This window comes from Cyclopterus lumpus, chromosome 13 (assembly GCF_009769545.1).
Source record: "Cyclopterus lumpus isolate fCycLum1 chromosome 13, fCycLum1.pri, whole genome shotgun sequence".
NCBI classification, from domain to species: domain Eukaryota; kingdom Metazoa; phylum Chordata; class Actinopteri; order Perciformes; family Cyclopteridae; genus Cyclopterus; species Cyclopterus lumpus.
This window is the reverse complement of record NC_046978.1, coordinates 12,387,002-12,402,516: the sequence shown is the minus strand read 5'-3', so window position 1 is coordinate 12,402,516 and position 15,515 is coordinate 12,387,002. Positions and strand designations below refer to the sequence as shown.

General features: G+C 42.4%; 3 protein-coding genes across 3 annotated transcripts in view; 1 reads left to right on the top strand and 2 right to left on the bottom strand.

Moving 5' to 3' along the window:
* LOC117741872 (tyrosine-protein kinase receptor UFO) overlaps positions 1-1,055 on the top strand; it is a 26,490-nt gene extending 25,435 nt beyond the window's left edge. Inside the window, exon 20 of the mRNA XM_034549114.1 lies at positions 1-1,055. This exon is cut by the window's left edge and continues 455 nt beyond it. Within this exon, the coding sequence (XP_034405005.1) occupies positions 1-5 (5 nt within the window). The 3' untranslated portion in view covers positions 6-1,055.
* Positions 1,056-2,062: 1,007 nt separating this feature from the next.
* On the bottom strand, positions 2,063-6,687 carry LOC117741798 (galectin-4-like). Its single transcript, XM_034549022.1, has 13 exons — positions 6,607-6,687; positions 6,260-6,348; positions 5,354-5,558; positions 5,118-5,231; positions 4,431-4,466; positions 4,325-4,351; positions 4,132-4,215; positions 3,844-3,879; positions 3,666-3,692; positions 3,541-3,570; positions 2,606-2,694; positions 2,304-2,469; positions 2,063-2,209 (listed from the first exon to the last, which is right to left on the bottom strand). The coding sequence occupies exons 1-13, from the start codon at positions 6,649-6,651 to the stop codon at positions 2,063-2,065; spliced, it is 1,095 nt and encodes a 364-aa protein (XP_034404913.1). The 5' UTR covers positions 6,652-6,687.
* A 2,335-nt stretch (positions 6,688-9,022) lies between these two features.
* Positions 9,023-15,515, bottom strand: part of ryr1b (ryanodine receptor 1b (skeletal)) — a 70,885-nt gene continuing 64,392 nt past the window's right edge. The window contains exons 94-107 of the mRNA XM_034548380.1: positions 14,974-15,154; positions 14,696-14,782; positions 13,877-14,137; positions 13,633-13,763; positions 13,290-13,332; positions 13,064-13,197; positions 12,919-12,979; positions 12,691-12,837; positions 12,471-12,605; positions 12,235-12,391; positions 11,708-11,772; positions 11,509-11,609; positions 10,688-10,739; positions 9,023-10,554 (exon numbers count right to left, since the gene is read on the bottom strand). Coding sequence (XP_034404271.1) covers positions 10,459-10,554; positions 10,688-10,739; positions 11,509-11,609; positions 11,708-11,772; positions 12,235-12,391; positions 12,471-12,605; positions 12,691-12,837; positions 12,919-12,979; positions 13,064-13,197; positions 13,290-13,332; positions 13,633-13,763; positions 13,877-14,137; positions 14,696-14,782; positions 14,974-15,154 — 1,651 coding nt within the window. The 3' untranslated portion in view covers positions 9,023-10,458. The remainder of the gene's footprint in view (positions 10,555-10,687; positions 10,740-11,508; positions 11,610-11,707; positions 11,773-12,234; positions 12,392-12,470; positions 12,606-12,690; positions 12,838-12,918; positions 12,980-13,063; positions 13,198-13,289; positions 13,333-13,632; positions 13,764-13,876; positions 14,138-14,695; positions 14,783-14,973; positions 15,155-15,515) is intronic.

Genomic DNA, 15,515 nt, shown 5'->3' with positions numbered 1-15,515 from the left:
AGTGATGGCTCCACCCTTTTAAAAACATGACTCGCCAAAGTGTGCGGCCCTTTAACCCCAGTCCAAGAACCGAGATCCAGCCTCTTGCTACTGACTGTAAGAAACCCTAATGTGCCCCGACATACAGATATTTGCACAAATGCACACACAGCCGAAGGCGTTCCAAGGAAGTGAAGGATCGGGATTATTTCCTCTGAAATTAGCACATTTTCTAAGTGGGTGAAAAAGTAAATCCCAGTGGGTGATCAGGTTTAGAGCACACATTGTAGCCCACGAACACTGCAGCACAATCAGAGAAACGCATTCCCCGTCGCGATAGCAATAAACAAGCCGATCTGCGCGGCTACCCGTGTACAGCAGACCGACCTCCTCCGTGTGATTAAGCTACAACACGTCCCTGTAAAACCAGCTCGGACACTGCCATGCTGAACACACTCAGAGGCCTGAATGCTAATATTATTTTTTTAAATAAGTAATAACAAGAGAATTAAAAGTGACCAACATTTACTGGTCAAACAAAGAGGGACAGAGGTACTGGTGGAGGTACTGGTCAAACAAAGAGTACGAACAATCAGAGGCAGGTGGATGGACTGATGGACGGTACAGACATGACGGAGTAACCCCAGTCAAATGGCAGGATAAGCTCCACGCCTTTGCTTTTGGTTCAAGCACAGTGTTATTACACATTTTGTAATTTCTTTTTAATGCTGATTATGTTTTGTATTTCTACAACTTGCACTAATGTTTTTTTATATCTTTGTATGTTTGTTTGTAATTTGTATATCTTTTATGCTTTTTTTTCTCCTCCATTTTATGTTATAAATACTTTCTGTTCAGTCGACCTGTGGACGCCTCTCATGAAATCAGTTCACACGGAACATTCACTTGCATTTATTCAGAGAATAAAACGTCCAGTTCTCCGTAAGTGAGAGAAACGTCTGGGAGGCCGAGGAACGTGATGAACCTCGTCGCCTGACGTCGTCCTGCCACTCTCTCTTATTCTGGGCTGTTTGTCTTTCTCCAGGTTTAGCCCTGTACATAGATGTTTGTCACCAGCAGAGGAGGAGGAGGAGGAGGAGGAGGAGGAGGAGGAGGAGGAGGAGGAGGAGGAGGAGGCGACAGAAAGCAGTGATCTGCTTTGAGGTTCACTAGCTGCAACTTTGCATCATGCATGCACTTATTTTTATATAGAGATATATACTTCTATATATATATTGATCTATATATATTGATATATATATATATATATATATATATATATATATATATATATATATATATCTTTGCTTGTGTTTATTATTTTGTCATTGGAATGGAATATATTCCAACACACAATTTTGGGAGATCATTTTTTTTTCCAAATGAGGCGCTGTGTAAAAGGTACTTATATATCTATATATATATATGAAGCGGTATACAGTGATATTTTAGCATTACTGAAATTCCTTCCATTCATTCCAGAATACGTTTCTTGCGATACATTTGGAACTGTATTATCATCAAGTGATCGTCCTGCATCGATGTTGCGCTGCACAAATGGTTCACCAACTGTGAATGTTGGTGAAACATTCACAGTTGGTGAATATATCCTGTGTCGCACCAACCAGCGTGTTGGAAACATCCTCAGTTCTTAGGACACAAAGAGAAAGTGATCCTCCGTCTTCAGTGCCTTTCAGAGAGCCAGGATGGGTCATGCGTGTGTATTCTCCCGGCGTGTTGAGCTGGGAGAATATAACTAGAACTGCCTTTGTACTGTCGCTGATTTGTAAAGAGAAGTTTTGTACAGTACCCACAGTATTTTGTATAAGAAATAAACGTGTTCATCGTGATCATCTCATCTCTTGCTGAGCATCGATGTCAATCTTAATCTCAATCCGCATCACGTATCATTCATCATTCATTGTTCATGTTTATTGATTTCAATACAGCAGATGGTGAGGTAAATAATTCATATTCATTATCATTATCATACAGCAGGCTGACATATCAAACACACATGAAATAGCCGAGTAATGTACAGAATGTATAGTTCCTACAGGTGTGTGTGTGTGTGTGTGTGGTCTCAGAAGTGGATGTAGGAGATCTGCACGTCGCCTTCTATCTCCAGCATGTCGATCTCGTTGAAGGACTGCAGGCGGTGGAAGAAGTCGAACAGGTGCTGCCCGTTCACAAACACCTTGAACCTCTCGCTCCCGCAGCGGATGGACATCTGAGGCACGGGGGGGACAGGGCAGTCATGACACGGCCGAGTCGGAATGATTTCACACACACACACACACACAGAAAGGGCCGATAATACTCACGTCGAAGTACTGTCCCTCGGAGAAGGGGTTCATGCTGAGCTCTCTGTCCTCCTGGCCCCAGTTTCCTCCAATCATGCTGTTTCTCACCACAACGCCCTCCCTCACCCTGGGGTTCATGTGGAAGGCGATGTCCCGAGATCTGCTCACCATGAAGTTGATGCACAGTCTGCGACACACACACACACACACACACACACACACACACACACAAACACACACAGGAGTATAATTCGTGTCTGTTAGCACACGATAGTGATGGTGTTTGTATACACTCACACACACACACACTCACACACACACACCTTTCTGCTCCATAGGGCAGCATTCCTCTGATGATGAGGGTCCTCTTAGGGTACATCCCTCCTGGGATCATGTTGGAGTAGGGCACGGGCTTTAAAAGAAATATGTCATTAAGACAAATTACACCATAACAAGACAACAACTCTACCAGCTGAATTCTCCAACAAACAAGGAGAGTCAAGTTAATTGTTCTCTGATCCTAGAAAGACATTTTTAAAAAGCGACGCCAGAGAAACTGATCATTCTTAGAGCACAGACTCATCTTGTCCAGCTCAGTTCTACACCGTCAGACTCCGCTTGTAGCTTTCAGCCGTCTGAATTAACATTCAACATTCCTGCTGTCGTTATATCAGTTCAATGAAAAGAAGAAAGATCGTATCCCCTCCATTTTTAACTATAACATGATAGGTGTTCATTTGACGACTACTTTTTGAACTGTGCTTTTGCCAACAAAGCAGATTTTAATTTGAAAAGCTTGCCAGCAGCGGTCAGAACTTGTAATCATGGTCCATGGAGGACTGAGTGAGTCTGAGAAGCTTCCAATCTGGCAAAGATAGATGACCTCATCGCTCACATGACCCAGCTGTCTTGCTTTTTTTCCTTCTTGTTTTTGGGTCAAATTTAATGCGTTGCAGTTCTCTTTGTGACCACTAGATGGTGTAAATACTTTGCTTTACTTTAAAAAGAATCTCTCTTAATAGTACAAAGTGAGGACTTTCCAAATAAAAAACCTTTTGAAATAGAAGTGGACTATGAGAACAGCGATTAGTGTAATATATATATATATATATATATATATATATATATATATATATATATATATATATATATATATATATATATTTACCCAGAATCCCCATTACTACCTGGGTCCGTACAAAAACACTACATCAAAATGTAAAAAAAAGAAACGAAAGTGAACAAAAATTTGACTTACGGGGTTGTAGACTGGCTGCCCGCCCATTCCCTACAATGATATCAACAGATTCATATTGGATTAGCAGAAGTACGACATACACAGAGGGCTTTATGAAGGTGTACTCATGCAGTGTTCTCTCTCACCGGCAGATTTGATCCTGGGAATCCTCCCTGACAGGAGAAAAAGTATAGCTATTTGTATAAACACTGAACACATGCTATTGTTTCCATGCAAAGTGGACACATGACCCATGAGCTTGGCTTAGTGAAGAACAGAAAGGTGTAAATAACACAAAAGGACAATTATAACACAATTTCATACCTCCATACCACCCCCCATGCCTCCTGGATATCCACCCTGTGAAGAAGCACAATATTTTATAAAGAAAGATTTAATATGATTTTGTCATTTATTGTGACCTAGCTTGACCTCGGCACGCATTTAAAAAAAAAATGTGTATGTATTTTTGACATGATGTAATAGACACCATATGAATTATTGAACAACAATTTCACCATGCCACCTCCTGGATATCCTCCCTACTGAAAAGCGGTGAACATGTTAAATACTGTTTACTGATGGATTTAATTGAATTTTAAGTATACTTACTCCCATGCCTCCTCCCATGCCTCCTCCCATGCCTCCTCCCATGCCTCCTCCCATGCCTCCATCCATGCCTCCTGGGTATCCTCCCTGGGTATCAGTTAGAAGGAGCAGGCTTATAGTAAATATGTTCACTATATTTCACTATAGTTTAAGTAACATTTAAGGGAAACAGCATTTAAAGACTAAAACAACATACCCCCATGCCACCTCCTGGATATCCTCCCTGTTGACAAGTAGCGATTATGTTAAATCCTGCACAATGCTGTGTTGGATGTCCTTACTCTTAAAATATGCGTACTTACTCCCATTCCTCCTCCCATTCCTCCTCCCATTCCTCCCTAAAAACACCACAACACACCTCATTAGCATACACTCTGTAGTGTTGTATATAGTAGTTGTAGTTCTTTAACACAGCAGATGATGTTATTTACCTTCCAGGAAAAAATGGCGTACTCTCACAAACACACTGTTGCTGATACCATACTACTACATACTACTGTGACTTATACTACTGGTGCTGGTGCTAGTTTTGGTAGCACTTTACATTACAGCTTGATAAGAGGGCAACGTCTTGTAATAGGGGTGGAATGACGAGGTAATACAGTGGTAATAACATTTCAATGGTCATTTTCAAGATTCAAGGTCAAGGGTCAGGTTCATTAATAACACCCTAGCAACCAGCCCAAGCTTAAAGTAATACACATTTGAAGCAAGCGCAAAGTTACATTGTCTTACTCACTCCCGTTCCTCCAGGGTACCTATTCACGCCACCTCGAGCACCCTGGCGCAGAAGCAGAAAGCGTTTAGAAATCAAGACTTGTGATGCTGAATGAACATGTTTGTCCCAGAGCAAAGCCCAATGCCCAAAGCCCAAAGCCCAAAGCCCAAAGCCCAATGCCCAAAGCCCAAACCCCAAAGCCCAAAGCCCAAAGCCCAAAGCCCAAAGCCCAAAGCATCGAGCCCAAAGCTTCGTGCTCAGGGAGTCTCACCCCGATGACGTTAATCGTCTGGATACAAACGTCTCCAGCAATCTGCATCGCACGGACTCTCTCCAGAGGGAGGCGGTGTTGGAAGGTGTAGAAGTCATTCCCGTTGACTTTGATCTGCAACGGGATCACATCCAATGTGAAGCAGAGTGTGAGCCATGGCATGCGTATGGTCCAACAATTACCTACTGTGTCTACGTTCATAGAATATTGTTTGCAGCATACGTGGTTGGTCTGACCTGGTAGCCCTGTGACATGACCACGATGACCATTTCAAAGGCCTCGCCCTTGGAGAAGGGCATGTCGCGGGTCTTGTCCTCAGACCCCCAGGACCCCTCCTCACAGGAGTTGAAGACCACCTTGTCCCATCCATCAAAGCGAGGGTTGAAGTGGAGGGCGATGTCGCTGGACTCGGACTCCCCGCAGAGCAGGTTGAGGAAGAACCTGCCACAAGGGACACAGCAGGTGAACCACAGACATCACGTCACCGCGCCCTGAGGTGAGCGATGAGTTGGTTTAGCGATAGAACGCAGGAGGAATGCAAACAGCGCGGGCGGGGCCGATCTATTAAAGATGGAAGGATACAGTCAGGTGTTTACCTAGTCTGTTAATGGCCTGGAAAAGGGCCTCGGCGTTCCACAAAGGGGAGGGTTGGGTGATTAAAATGGAGCTGTGTGTTTCAACAATGTGCCAACAATGGGAAGAAACCTGCTCCACCCAGATTGAGCTCGGACAAAGTGTTCCCCCAATTTTTTAAATGGAGTCAAAAGATTTTGGTCAGAGATTTGACAAAAGTCCCATTGCAAATAAACAGATGGACCTTGAGTTTATTTATTTATTGTTTTATACACTGCCGTTCAGAAGTTTGGGATCACCTCGACTCGTTTCAGTCTCAGCGGTCTCAAATGCTATTAGATTGTAGAAAGTCATCTTTAATAATGGATGTTGTTTCTTAGGAAGGGATTGTTTCGTACATGGAGAACAGAAGGCGGATTGACAGGTGGAAGGGCGGAAAGAGACAAAGATCTCTCAGAGCAATAGATGAACAGAAGAAACATGAAGCTTAGCATCAAAATGTTTGCAGATTTAAACCGGAACAGCTATACATATATATATGTGTATATATATATATATATATATTTCACCTGGTAATGTCCTCGGGAATGGACCCCTGGATGTAGATGGACACTCCTTCCCTCAGGCCTCCATAAATGGGCCCCAGATAGGGAATGCTCTGTACGGTGCACAAAGAATATTCATCATTGTTGAAATCCTTGGACACAGTGATGGAATTAAGTATTTACTCAAGTACTGTGCTGTACTCCGCCTGACATCTAAAATATTGTTATTTTCATCTGGCGTACTTGCACAAAAATGTCCACTATGATATCAATATTAAGCTATGTTGTCGAGAGTGCAACATAACTCTGTACCACAAGGTCACCCCTCTAGTGCAATGCATTCCCCAGCAGCAGTCAGTACAGATACTCACAGGGCCGTAGATTGGCTGATAGCCAGGAGGAGCAACAAACGCCATGGCAACAGTGGTGTGAGACACACGGGCAGACGGGATCCGGAGGCCTTGGTCAGGAAGTGGTCTCTGCTGGACGCCCAGTTTTATACAAGTGATGAGGGAGGGGCAGAGCAGCCGACCGAACCCAGGCCCGCATCACCGTGTTTGCTTTGGAGGTCATTAACCGTTGACCCAGCAGAGGAGCGGCACGGTTCAACAAAGGACCGGAGGAGCTATTGAAGCCACGAGGAGAGGAAGTACTCGGATGCAATATACTGTATAAATACCACATTACAAGTTAAAGTCATGCATTGAAAACATCACTTGAGCAAAAGTACTTTTTAAAGTATCGCCTAGCAATACAAAAACTGACCTCTTTGAGTATTATTGGATTCTTCTTACTGATGTATGATGAAGCCTTTAGCTGTTCTGACCGGTCCGGGTGGAGCTCATTTGAGCTGTTTTATGGGGAGTTTAATATACAAAAACTCACTATATATATATAAACTCATTGTAGGTTTTGTCTGGAACATCTCAATGTGTACAGTAACAGGTACCTAGCCATCAAATACGTGTAGTGGGATAAAGAAAACACCCCTCTCAATATTAATGGAGTAGCTGTAATAGGCATGACATGGAAGTACTCATGTAAAGTGCCTCAACGTTTTATTAATACTAGTTTTTGCTTCCACCTGCTTTTAGATTATCCTTCATTATAACTACTGCTTTAGCACTCTTTCTTACAATTTTGGTATTATGCAATCTTTAAGTTACCACTGTCAGAATAGTTCTCTTTGGTGGTTTAAAAGCATACAGATGTTGAATCTTCTGAATATATCTGTGTGGATATCTGTGTGGAAGTCGTAATCTCTGCACATTAATTCAGGAACCAGATACATGTTTCTTAACTTCCCTGATATTTAATGAATTGTAGGAGGGTCTATCTATGATTCATAAAATATCTAAGCCAGCCTGTGTGTCAAAGGCAAACACGTAACTCTTATCTCGCACTGGTGTCTGCGAGCATACACTAACTTTATATACGTCCTTTAAAACCTACACGTGCATGTACACACAGACACACACTCTGTCAGGCCACAAAGGCACCGTTTGTGATGCATGGGTGTTCCCTGATAAGCCTAAAGCTAACAATCCACTTCTGATATTTGATTAAGATAAGAAATGTTGCCATAGCTGCCTAATGGGTGACAGTTGATTCACTTAGTTCACTGTAAAATGTTTCGGTGACACTTTCTATGACGCCCATGTCTATAATGCATGATAAAAATACTTACATAATACAGCGCAATAAACTGATTATAATGCATTATAAGCAGTCTTTAACATTCATAATGCTTTACAATAACTTATTAGAAAGCTTTTATAAATGACTCAAAGTCAAGTAACATGTGATTTCATGATTGTTTTTATAATTGTTGTTTTTAAAAATTAGTTTTTTTAAATAGTGTATTTTTATTCACTTTTATTAAATAGTGTATTTTTATTCTCATGGCTAGTGATCACTGCTATAGTTACTCTAAATGGTCATTGTTTAAGTAAAGTGAAAATTAGATACGTTTTGTGTGTTCATATAGATTTAACGATTTTTAAAATCACATTATAAAAGGATGATCATCTTTTTAATAATACATTATAATGTATTACAACTATGGGAATTACAAGTATTATAAAATTCCATATAACGTGTTTGGGAATGTTATAAAGCATTATCAAGATTTATGGTGTGCTGTTAAATATACAATGCTACATTATAAATATGTTTATAATGCATGTAGATATGAGCGTCATGGAAAGTGTAACCACAATTTATTATTTAGGATATATTATGGGGAATTAATAAATCATAATGTAATTTTATTTAAACTACTAAATATTATTGTTTTAATAGAAATGCAAGTGAAATATGTCATTCTGCATATTAATGTACATATTGAGGGACAAATCTGTCAGAAAGAACTCACCATGGAACAATTCATGAAAGATCTTGAACATTGTCTGATGCTCACAGACTTTACATGTTTACATTATTATGCAAATGTTTGTTGATGTTCCCACCACAAGATTTACAATTCACCCTCGGGATGCATGTGTACAGACACACACATGTTAACACCTACACTTGTAGTGACCTACGAGGCATTCTTTTCCAAAAATGTCTTTATACTTCATCATAAAAGGTGGAACAATGGCCGTGCGCGCACACACACACACACACACACACACACACACACACACACACACACACACACACACACACACACACAGTAAACTGACATGCAAATAAGGACACATGTCCCAGGTGTCCTTAAAATAATCTGTTTATTCTGTATTGAAACACAGGGTTCAGTCAGAGGACACTCAGTCAGGTGGGGAGTAGACATCTCCAGTCAGCGGCCTCCGCGTGGACCATAGCGGCAGCTACACACCTCAGAGTCATCGGCAAACAACAAATCGCTCTGCCTCTGACAAAGTGGGTCGAGACATTCGATGCGAGTAGCCTGTAAAACAATGAGTGGGGCGGGGCCGCCTGAGATGGAAGCATCGCACGTGACTTGGAGAAAAGAAGCGATCTATCGTAAAAACCTAACTAGCAAAACCAAAATGTGCTCTTCTGACTGCAAACTGGGCATTAACTTCAGTGTGAGAGCGGGTCTTTGCACAATCAGCAACACGCAACGTGTTCAAGTCCGACGGAGAAGAACGATTGCTCAAGTTCCTCAAATCCCTAAAGAAAAATAAATATATGCATCTATGATTTATGTAAAATACGTCTCTTCAATAAAAGGCCTCTAAGCAGCCCAGACCTTACTCCGTTATACACATGACGCGGTGGCCAAGATGTACACATCAAATACATTCACTAGTTATTCCAATGCACAGACAAAATCTTATTTGTGCATAAAGTGTCATAAAACAGACTGTTGGCCAGAAATACAGACGGGCTAAAACGGTCGTCTTCAGAAGATCTGATCTGCATATAAACAAGAAATAAATACCCTTGGCCTCCTCCTCTACTGCATGTGTGTCCATCATCATTACCTTGTATGGCACAGAGACCAGCGGACCGGGGACCACCTTGTAAGACTTCAGAGTGCAACATGGGTTTGTCTAGACAGCCGATTCACACCGGCGTGCATCGTACATACACTTTATTATCTCGGCGAGTTTCCAGTCACGATCGCTTGTCTGTAGACTAGTTTTCTTTCGTGAGGGAGAGAAAAGAAGAAAAGGAAGCGAGAAAAGGCCTGAAACCTTTGCTGCTCCCTCGAGGATCTCTGAGATACGACTTTGAGCAGCTGAATTATTCGGTTTCAAAACGCTCGCTCTCATTGAAACTCCATAAAGGAAATATCGAAAGGCAGCAACCACATACAAAAAATAAAACTAAAATCTCCCAACAGTACAAACATGAATAAAACATATGCACTCTAATCTGAGCTAAAAAGCAGTGACATTGCTATAGGCACTAAAACGTTTACAGCAGTAGCGACTGAAAGAGCCCGTTTTGTATAAATGCACTGATACGCAAGGCAGTCTATATATATTTTACACCAAAAAGGCCATGTCGTGTTTTCATAGCGCAATAAAAAGGCCCCTGTCTTTTTATGCCTGTTGATAATCTTCTTCTGCTCTACTCCATTCTCTCTCATCGGCATTGTGCTGCAGGTGGTACAGCAGTGCAGTCAAAGTGTGCATAGCTTCAAGTTAGGAGAAACTAAGAAAATAGATGTGTTCAGAGTCTACATTTGGTATCTTCCCCTCCTCCCTCCTCTCCTCTCCTCCTCCCTCAGGCGTTAAGGGTGCAGGAGGTTATCCGAGCTGATCCTCATACTGCTTCCGGAAGCAGTCTCCAGCCGGGTAGAAGTCCCAGCATCGCTCCTGGTATAGCTTCCACACGTAGGACTCCTGATACATAGAGTGGTTCAACATTTTTTATAATAATAATAATAATACATCGAATTTATATATTGCTTTTCAAAACACACATGAATAGCAATTAATGTACACCGACCGACCTCATGCATGTATGTTTACTGACCTGCCCTGTGTGTTCCGTTTCATCTTTATTTATGAGATACATCAGGAAGAACCTGAAGGTGAAATAGAGAAAACTAATTCAACATAATAACAAGATTATTTACACCAGAATTAGTCTGTATATCCCGTTTCTTTTATACAGTAAAAGTACACTAAAAATAAGCCACAGACTCCTTTCCCATTGTCAGTAGACGAGTATGCCTTTTATTTTTTCTGGTGTGTTGGATAGATGTCATGAACACGTTTAATTGTTATCAGTCACTTATTCAGTCTCTCTTTCAAACCAGAGTTTGAACAGTGGACAGACTAAAGCAAAAACCTTTTTAGTTTTATTTAGTTTCTGTCGAGTTAGTCTGTTTCCATGACCAGTGAGGTAACAGTGGCGATGGGAAGAGCATATGAATGGCATGTTTTGTATGTTAATAAACTCTTATAATTGCCCAAATCCCTATAGATTTAATCTATTATATATTCACTTTAATGCATGTTGCATAGCATTACACCAGAAAAGGAGAAAAAAACATGTCTGGAAATGAATACTGACTGAAGACAAAAGCCAAATGTTAGTGGTTGTTGGAAGACTAAAGCCTCTTAAAACATTAACACTGCAGAAGTCTTCTCATCATTTTCTTCTTGTCAAGCCAAGTCATGTGTCATATGCTGCTATGTTTTAATAGTAAAGGTTATCCACTTGTTCAATACTCGCTTGATGCCTTATTTCTGAAAGGATAAAGCCATCAAGGGTTTCGAGGCCATCTGGAACTTTGGAAGTAAATGAGTGGAGACATACAGTATATTTAAAACCTCTTACAGGTAACTCACATGTAGTTGGCTAAGTTATGTTCTTCTAAGGTGTGCGTCTCGAAGCCGTGCGGCGTCGTGTCAAAGTAGTCGCTTCCAATTCCACAGATGAAGCACTTTGTCTGGAGGGAGACGGGACAGTTCAGATGAAACACGCTCTCTCCTGTTAACTGAAGGAGAATAAGTGAAGTGAAGTTCCCCCTGGAACTCATCCTCTTACCTCCATGTCCTCCCTGACCTGCTCCTGCTGGTCTCTCAGCTCTCCAAAGGCGTCGATGATCAAACCTGACAGACACACAGCGTTTCGTATTGGTCTGAAGATCTTCTCCACAAAGTGACCGTCACATTTAGAATTCAGGACCGCAAACTTCAGGTCCAAAAACCTTTTTGTTTTTCCTGACTGCTAAACAGTCTTCTCTTATTCCTTAGATTCTCCAATTCTGCTGGCACAGGTTTTAGTTTGAGACAACGCAGGTGAACACTGGTGCATTCTTCAACCAAATCCCTGCTCTGCAAAGCTCTCTGCCTCAGCGTACATGGCCACAGGCGACCACATGTCAGTTAAACATGACTTATTGGAGAATTTAAACTTCTCCTTTGTATTTCTAAAGCCACATCTTGCGACAAATTCGGAAGACATACACATCCAACTTTACATTATTGCCATTTTTCTTGTGTAGTTAGTGTTTAATTACACCCAAACCACAAAGAGAACTTTGAGAAAAAGGACCACTTATGAAAACATACCCTGGATGATAGCCAGCAGGATGACGATGACGAAGAAGAAGAAGGTAATGTCAAAGACCACTCGGTAGAGCTCGTATTCGTCACCGGCCGGGTCCTCAATTTCATCTCCGATGCCACCACCAGCGCGCACGCCAACGTACATGTGGAACAGGTAACACTGCGGAAGAGATGTTTTATAGCACAGCGTAAAGCGGGCCCGACGACCCCGACAGGTGTCTTCCTGCGCCGCCACTCACCGTCATCATGTCGTCACACTTCATGTCCGGCTCGTCCTCGTCCTCGCTCATGTTGTAGAACTTGCGGAAGAAGTTAAACGCCACCACGGTGTACAGGTACACCACCACGGCCAGCAAACCCACCGTCATCATCAGCTGCGTGAGACAAGGTGGACGGAGCATTAGTGCACGGCGTGCAGAAAGCCTCGCGATGCATCGTTGTCGCGGTGAGTGTGCTGACCTGTTTGCCGTTGTGGGTGACGGAGGACAGAATGGTGCGCAGGGTTTTGACCCCCATGGCGATGTCCAGAAGATGAGCCGCGAAGAAGAAGTTGTTGTAGTGTCCGAGCAGAGACATCAACATGTACCAGACGAGGTAGAGGAAGGTCTAATGAAAGGAGAGAGTGCTGTCGGTCACACGTGACTTCTCATTGTTTAAATCAAACCGTGAACTGCTTCCTGAACTCACATTGTCGGTGAAAATAACACCAAACTTCCAGATCTGGTACTTGATGTCAATAGCCGTGACCCTACGGGGAGACGGACAGGTTTGTTCTCTGACTTTGTACTCTTTAAACCCTGAATGCTTCATGTAGAGAGTGAACAGTACATACCAGCTCAACATTGAGGTGTCGGGTTCAGGCTTCTTTTCATGAGTCATGGCACTGACGTCCAGAGAAGCCAAGTCCATACCGAGCAGCTCCGCGATCCTCTCTCTGCCGTAGATGTCACCATATTTATCCAGCACCTGGGTATCACACACACACCAATGCCAATTCACTGCAGGAAAATATCCTGGACATCTTCAATCTAAGCTTTTCGGGGAAAAAATCAACTCACCTTTCTTTTCACAAACTTGTCCCAGTAATTGTTTGGGAAAGATCTGCATCGAGAGACACAAATCATGAGCATTTCATTTAAAGTACTCCCAGTTTGTGATGCAATATATGAGAAATCTGCAACCTGATTAGAGTGTGACTAACATGCAACGTCAGTAAAGATTAGACCAAAGTGTGTGTCTGTGATTTATAGCCGGTTATTTTGAGAGCTTGCATCTTAGATGCAATTATTAATCAGGTTTCTAATACTTAAAAAGAAATGTTATTCCGTTGTCATTCCTTTGTTTCTGAAGTACATTGCCGGAGAGTTGGGCTGAAATGTGACTATGTAACAGGCCTCTTACGGAGTGTTGAGCACCAGTCGGTCCCACTGGCCCTTGATGTCGTCTTCCTCAGGCTGCTCAGTGACGTAGACACCATCAAACTCCAGCTTTCTGGCCAGCTCCTTCTCTCTCTTGAAGATAACCAGAGGGACCTGAAGGGAAAAGAAGGCACGCTGCTTGAAACCCCACAAGCGCAAAACACAAAACACAAAAAGACACAAAAAAAACCACATGTGGGATTTTTTGTGGTGCAAACACCAGGTACCTTGAGGCAGTTGTAGCCGATGATGCAGAGGAAGGAGATAATAGTGTGGATGAAGCCAAAGAAAGCCATAGCCGGCTCCATGTAGCCTGTGCTCTCTTCCAGGAAGTAGTACAAAGTACCCTCCTCTTCGTCATCTTCTCCTCCTACGTCATCTAATCCGGACCCATCCTCCTCGGCACCGGAGCCTTCAAACAGGCCAGAGCCCTCAAACAGACCAGAACCCTCAGACGGGTCCTCCTCACCTGGAGGACTTTCAGACACCTGGACAGGTCAGACACAGAATCAGTCTTTTGGCATAAAGAAGAAAAACAAGTGCCAATTGCAAAAAATACTTTTTAATACAGAAAGGTGGTAAAAGAACTCTTTAAAAAATGTGCATTAAAGATAGCATTCATCGCATGTTCCTTTGATCTGGAAAGTTCTCCTCCACTGTATTGCTCCTGAATGACTTCATCACATCAAAGAACTCCATCTTGATAGCAGCTGCAAAAATAAGTTGTTGGAGTCCTCCACATACGCTCATGTGGTGTCATGTGTTTCTTATGTTGTTGGTATGGAGTCGCTATATGGTGATAATGAGAAAACCATCTGATCCTGAATACGAGCGTTCATCCTGTAATTTCCCCACTGAGGGACTAATAAAGGATTATCTTATCTTATCTTATGTAACTTTATTGCATCATAACACATTCCCCAGTGTGTTATTTGGAGATGTATTTAGGGGGGTGGCTGTCAGACTCTTGAACACATCGCCAGTGAAATGCACCATGATGCGGTGGCACATGCTACTGGTATCAGTGTGTGTAACAATGCACAGACCTTGTAGAAGAGCAGGATGAAATTGAGAGCGAAGGCGATAAACAGGGCCAAGAACCGAAGGTTGTAAAAGTTGCGAGAAAGGTAGTTCTGTGAAGAAAACAATGCGACGGCTTTCTGAGTGACAAAAAACCAACCGGTCCAAACCACATGAAAGCAAGCGGCTCAGGCTTTTTACAGCTAACCTTATTACTTGAAAATACCAATATGTCAGAGAACAGGTTCAGACTGCAGCACCATGTGGCGGCTAACAACATATTTACTGTAGGAGAGCTCCTCACCATATATTTAATCCTCAGAACCTCCAGCTCATTCCACAGCTCGAAGCCCTCCTCAGCCACCTTCTTGTCCTTCTTCGCCTTCGTCTTCACTGTCTTTTCCTCTTTCACCTCGGGCTCCTCCTCCTTTACCTCGGGTTCAGGCTTGGCCTTCTCTTCCTTCTCCTTCTCTCCATTCTCGGTGCTGGACAAGACACACAACGAGAGAGACTTGTGTTTTGTTTGAGTTTTTTGAACAGAAGAAATACTTTCTGTGGACTGTGTTAACATACGATGAAGCTGATTGGTTGACGACAGATATGTACGATGGCGTATTAAGGCTATTGTAGGACAAAGACAATGGCAGCGCCACGGTAGGGGGATAATATTCAGAGGGAGAAAAATGTTGTGACTAGTTTATTCAGAGAATATTACCCCCTCCTCCCACAGCTCTGTCGTAATAATAATAATGATTTATTTTTACCAACAATGACCTTAATAAGTTGTCGTACTGGATGTGATCGAGCGAACACTGAAAATGTCTGGACACATTTCTGTAGAAAAAG

Excerpts from the sequence above, each read along its gene's own strand:
- LOC117741798 (XM_034549022.1), bottom strand. The coding sequence starts at position 6,651 with ATGGCGTTTGTTGCTCCTCCTGGCTATCAGCCAATCTACGGCCCT. Across the intron at positions 4,352-4,430 it reads GAATGGGAGGAGGAATGGGA|GGAGGATATCCAGGAGGTGG; the intron begins GTAAGTACGCAT and ends ACTTGTCAACAG. Across the intron at positions 2,210-2,303 it reads CCGAGGGACAGTACTTCGAC|ATGTCCATCCGCTGCGGGAG; the intron begins GTGAGTATTATC and ends CCCGTGCCTCAG.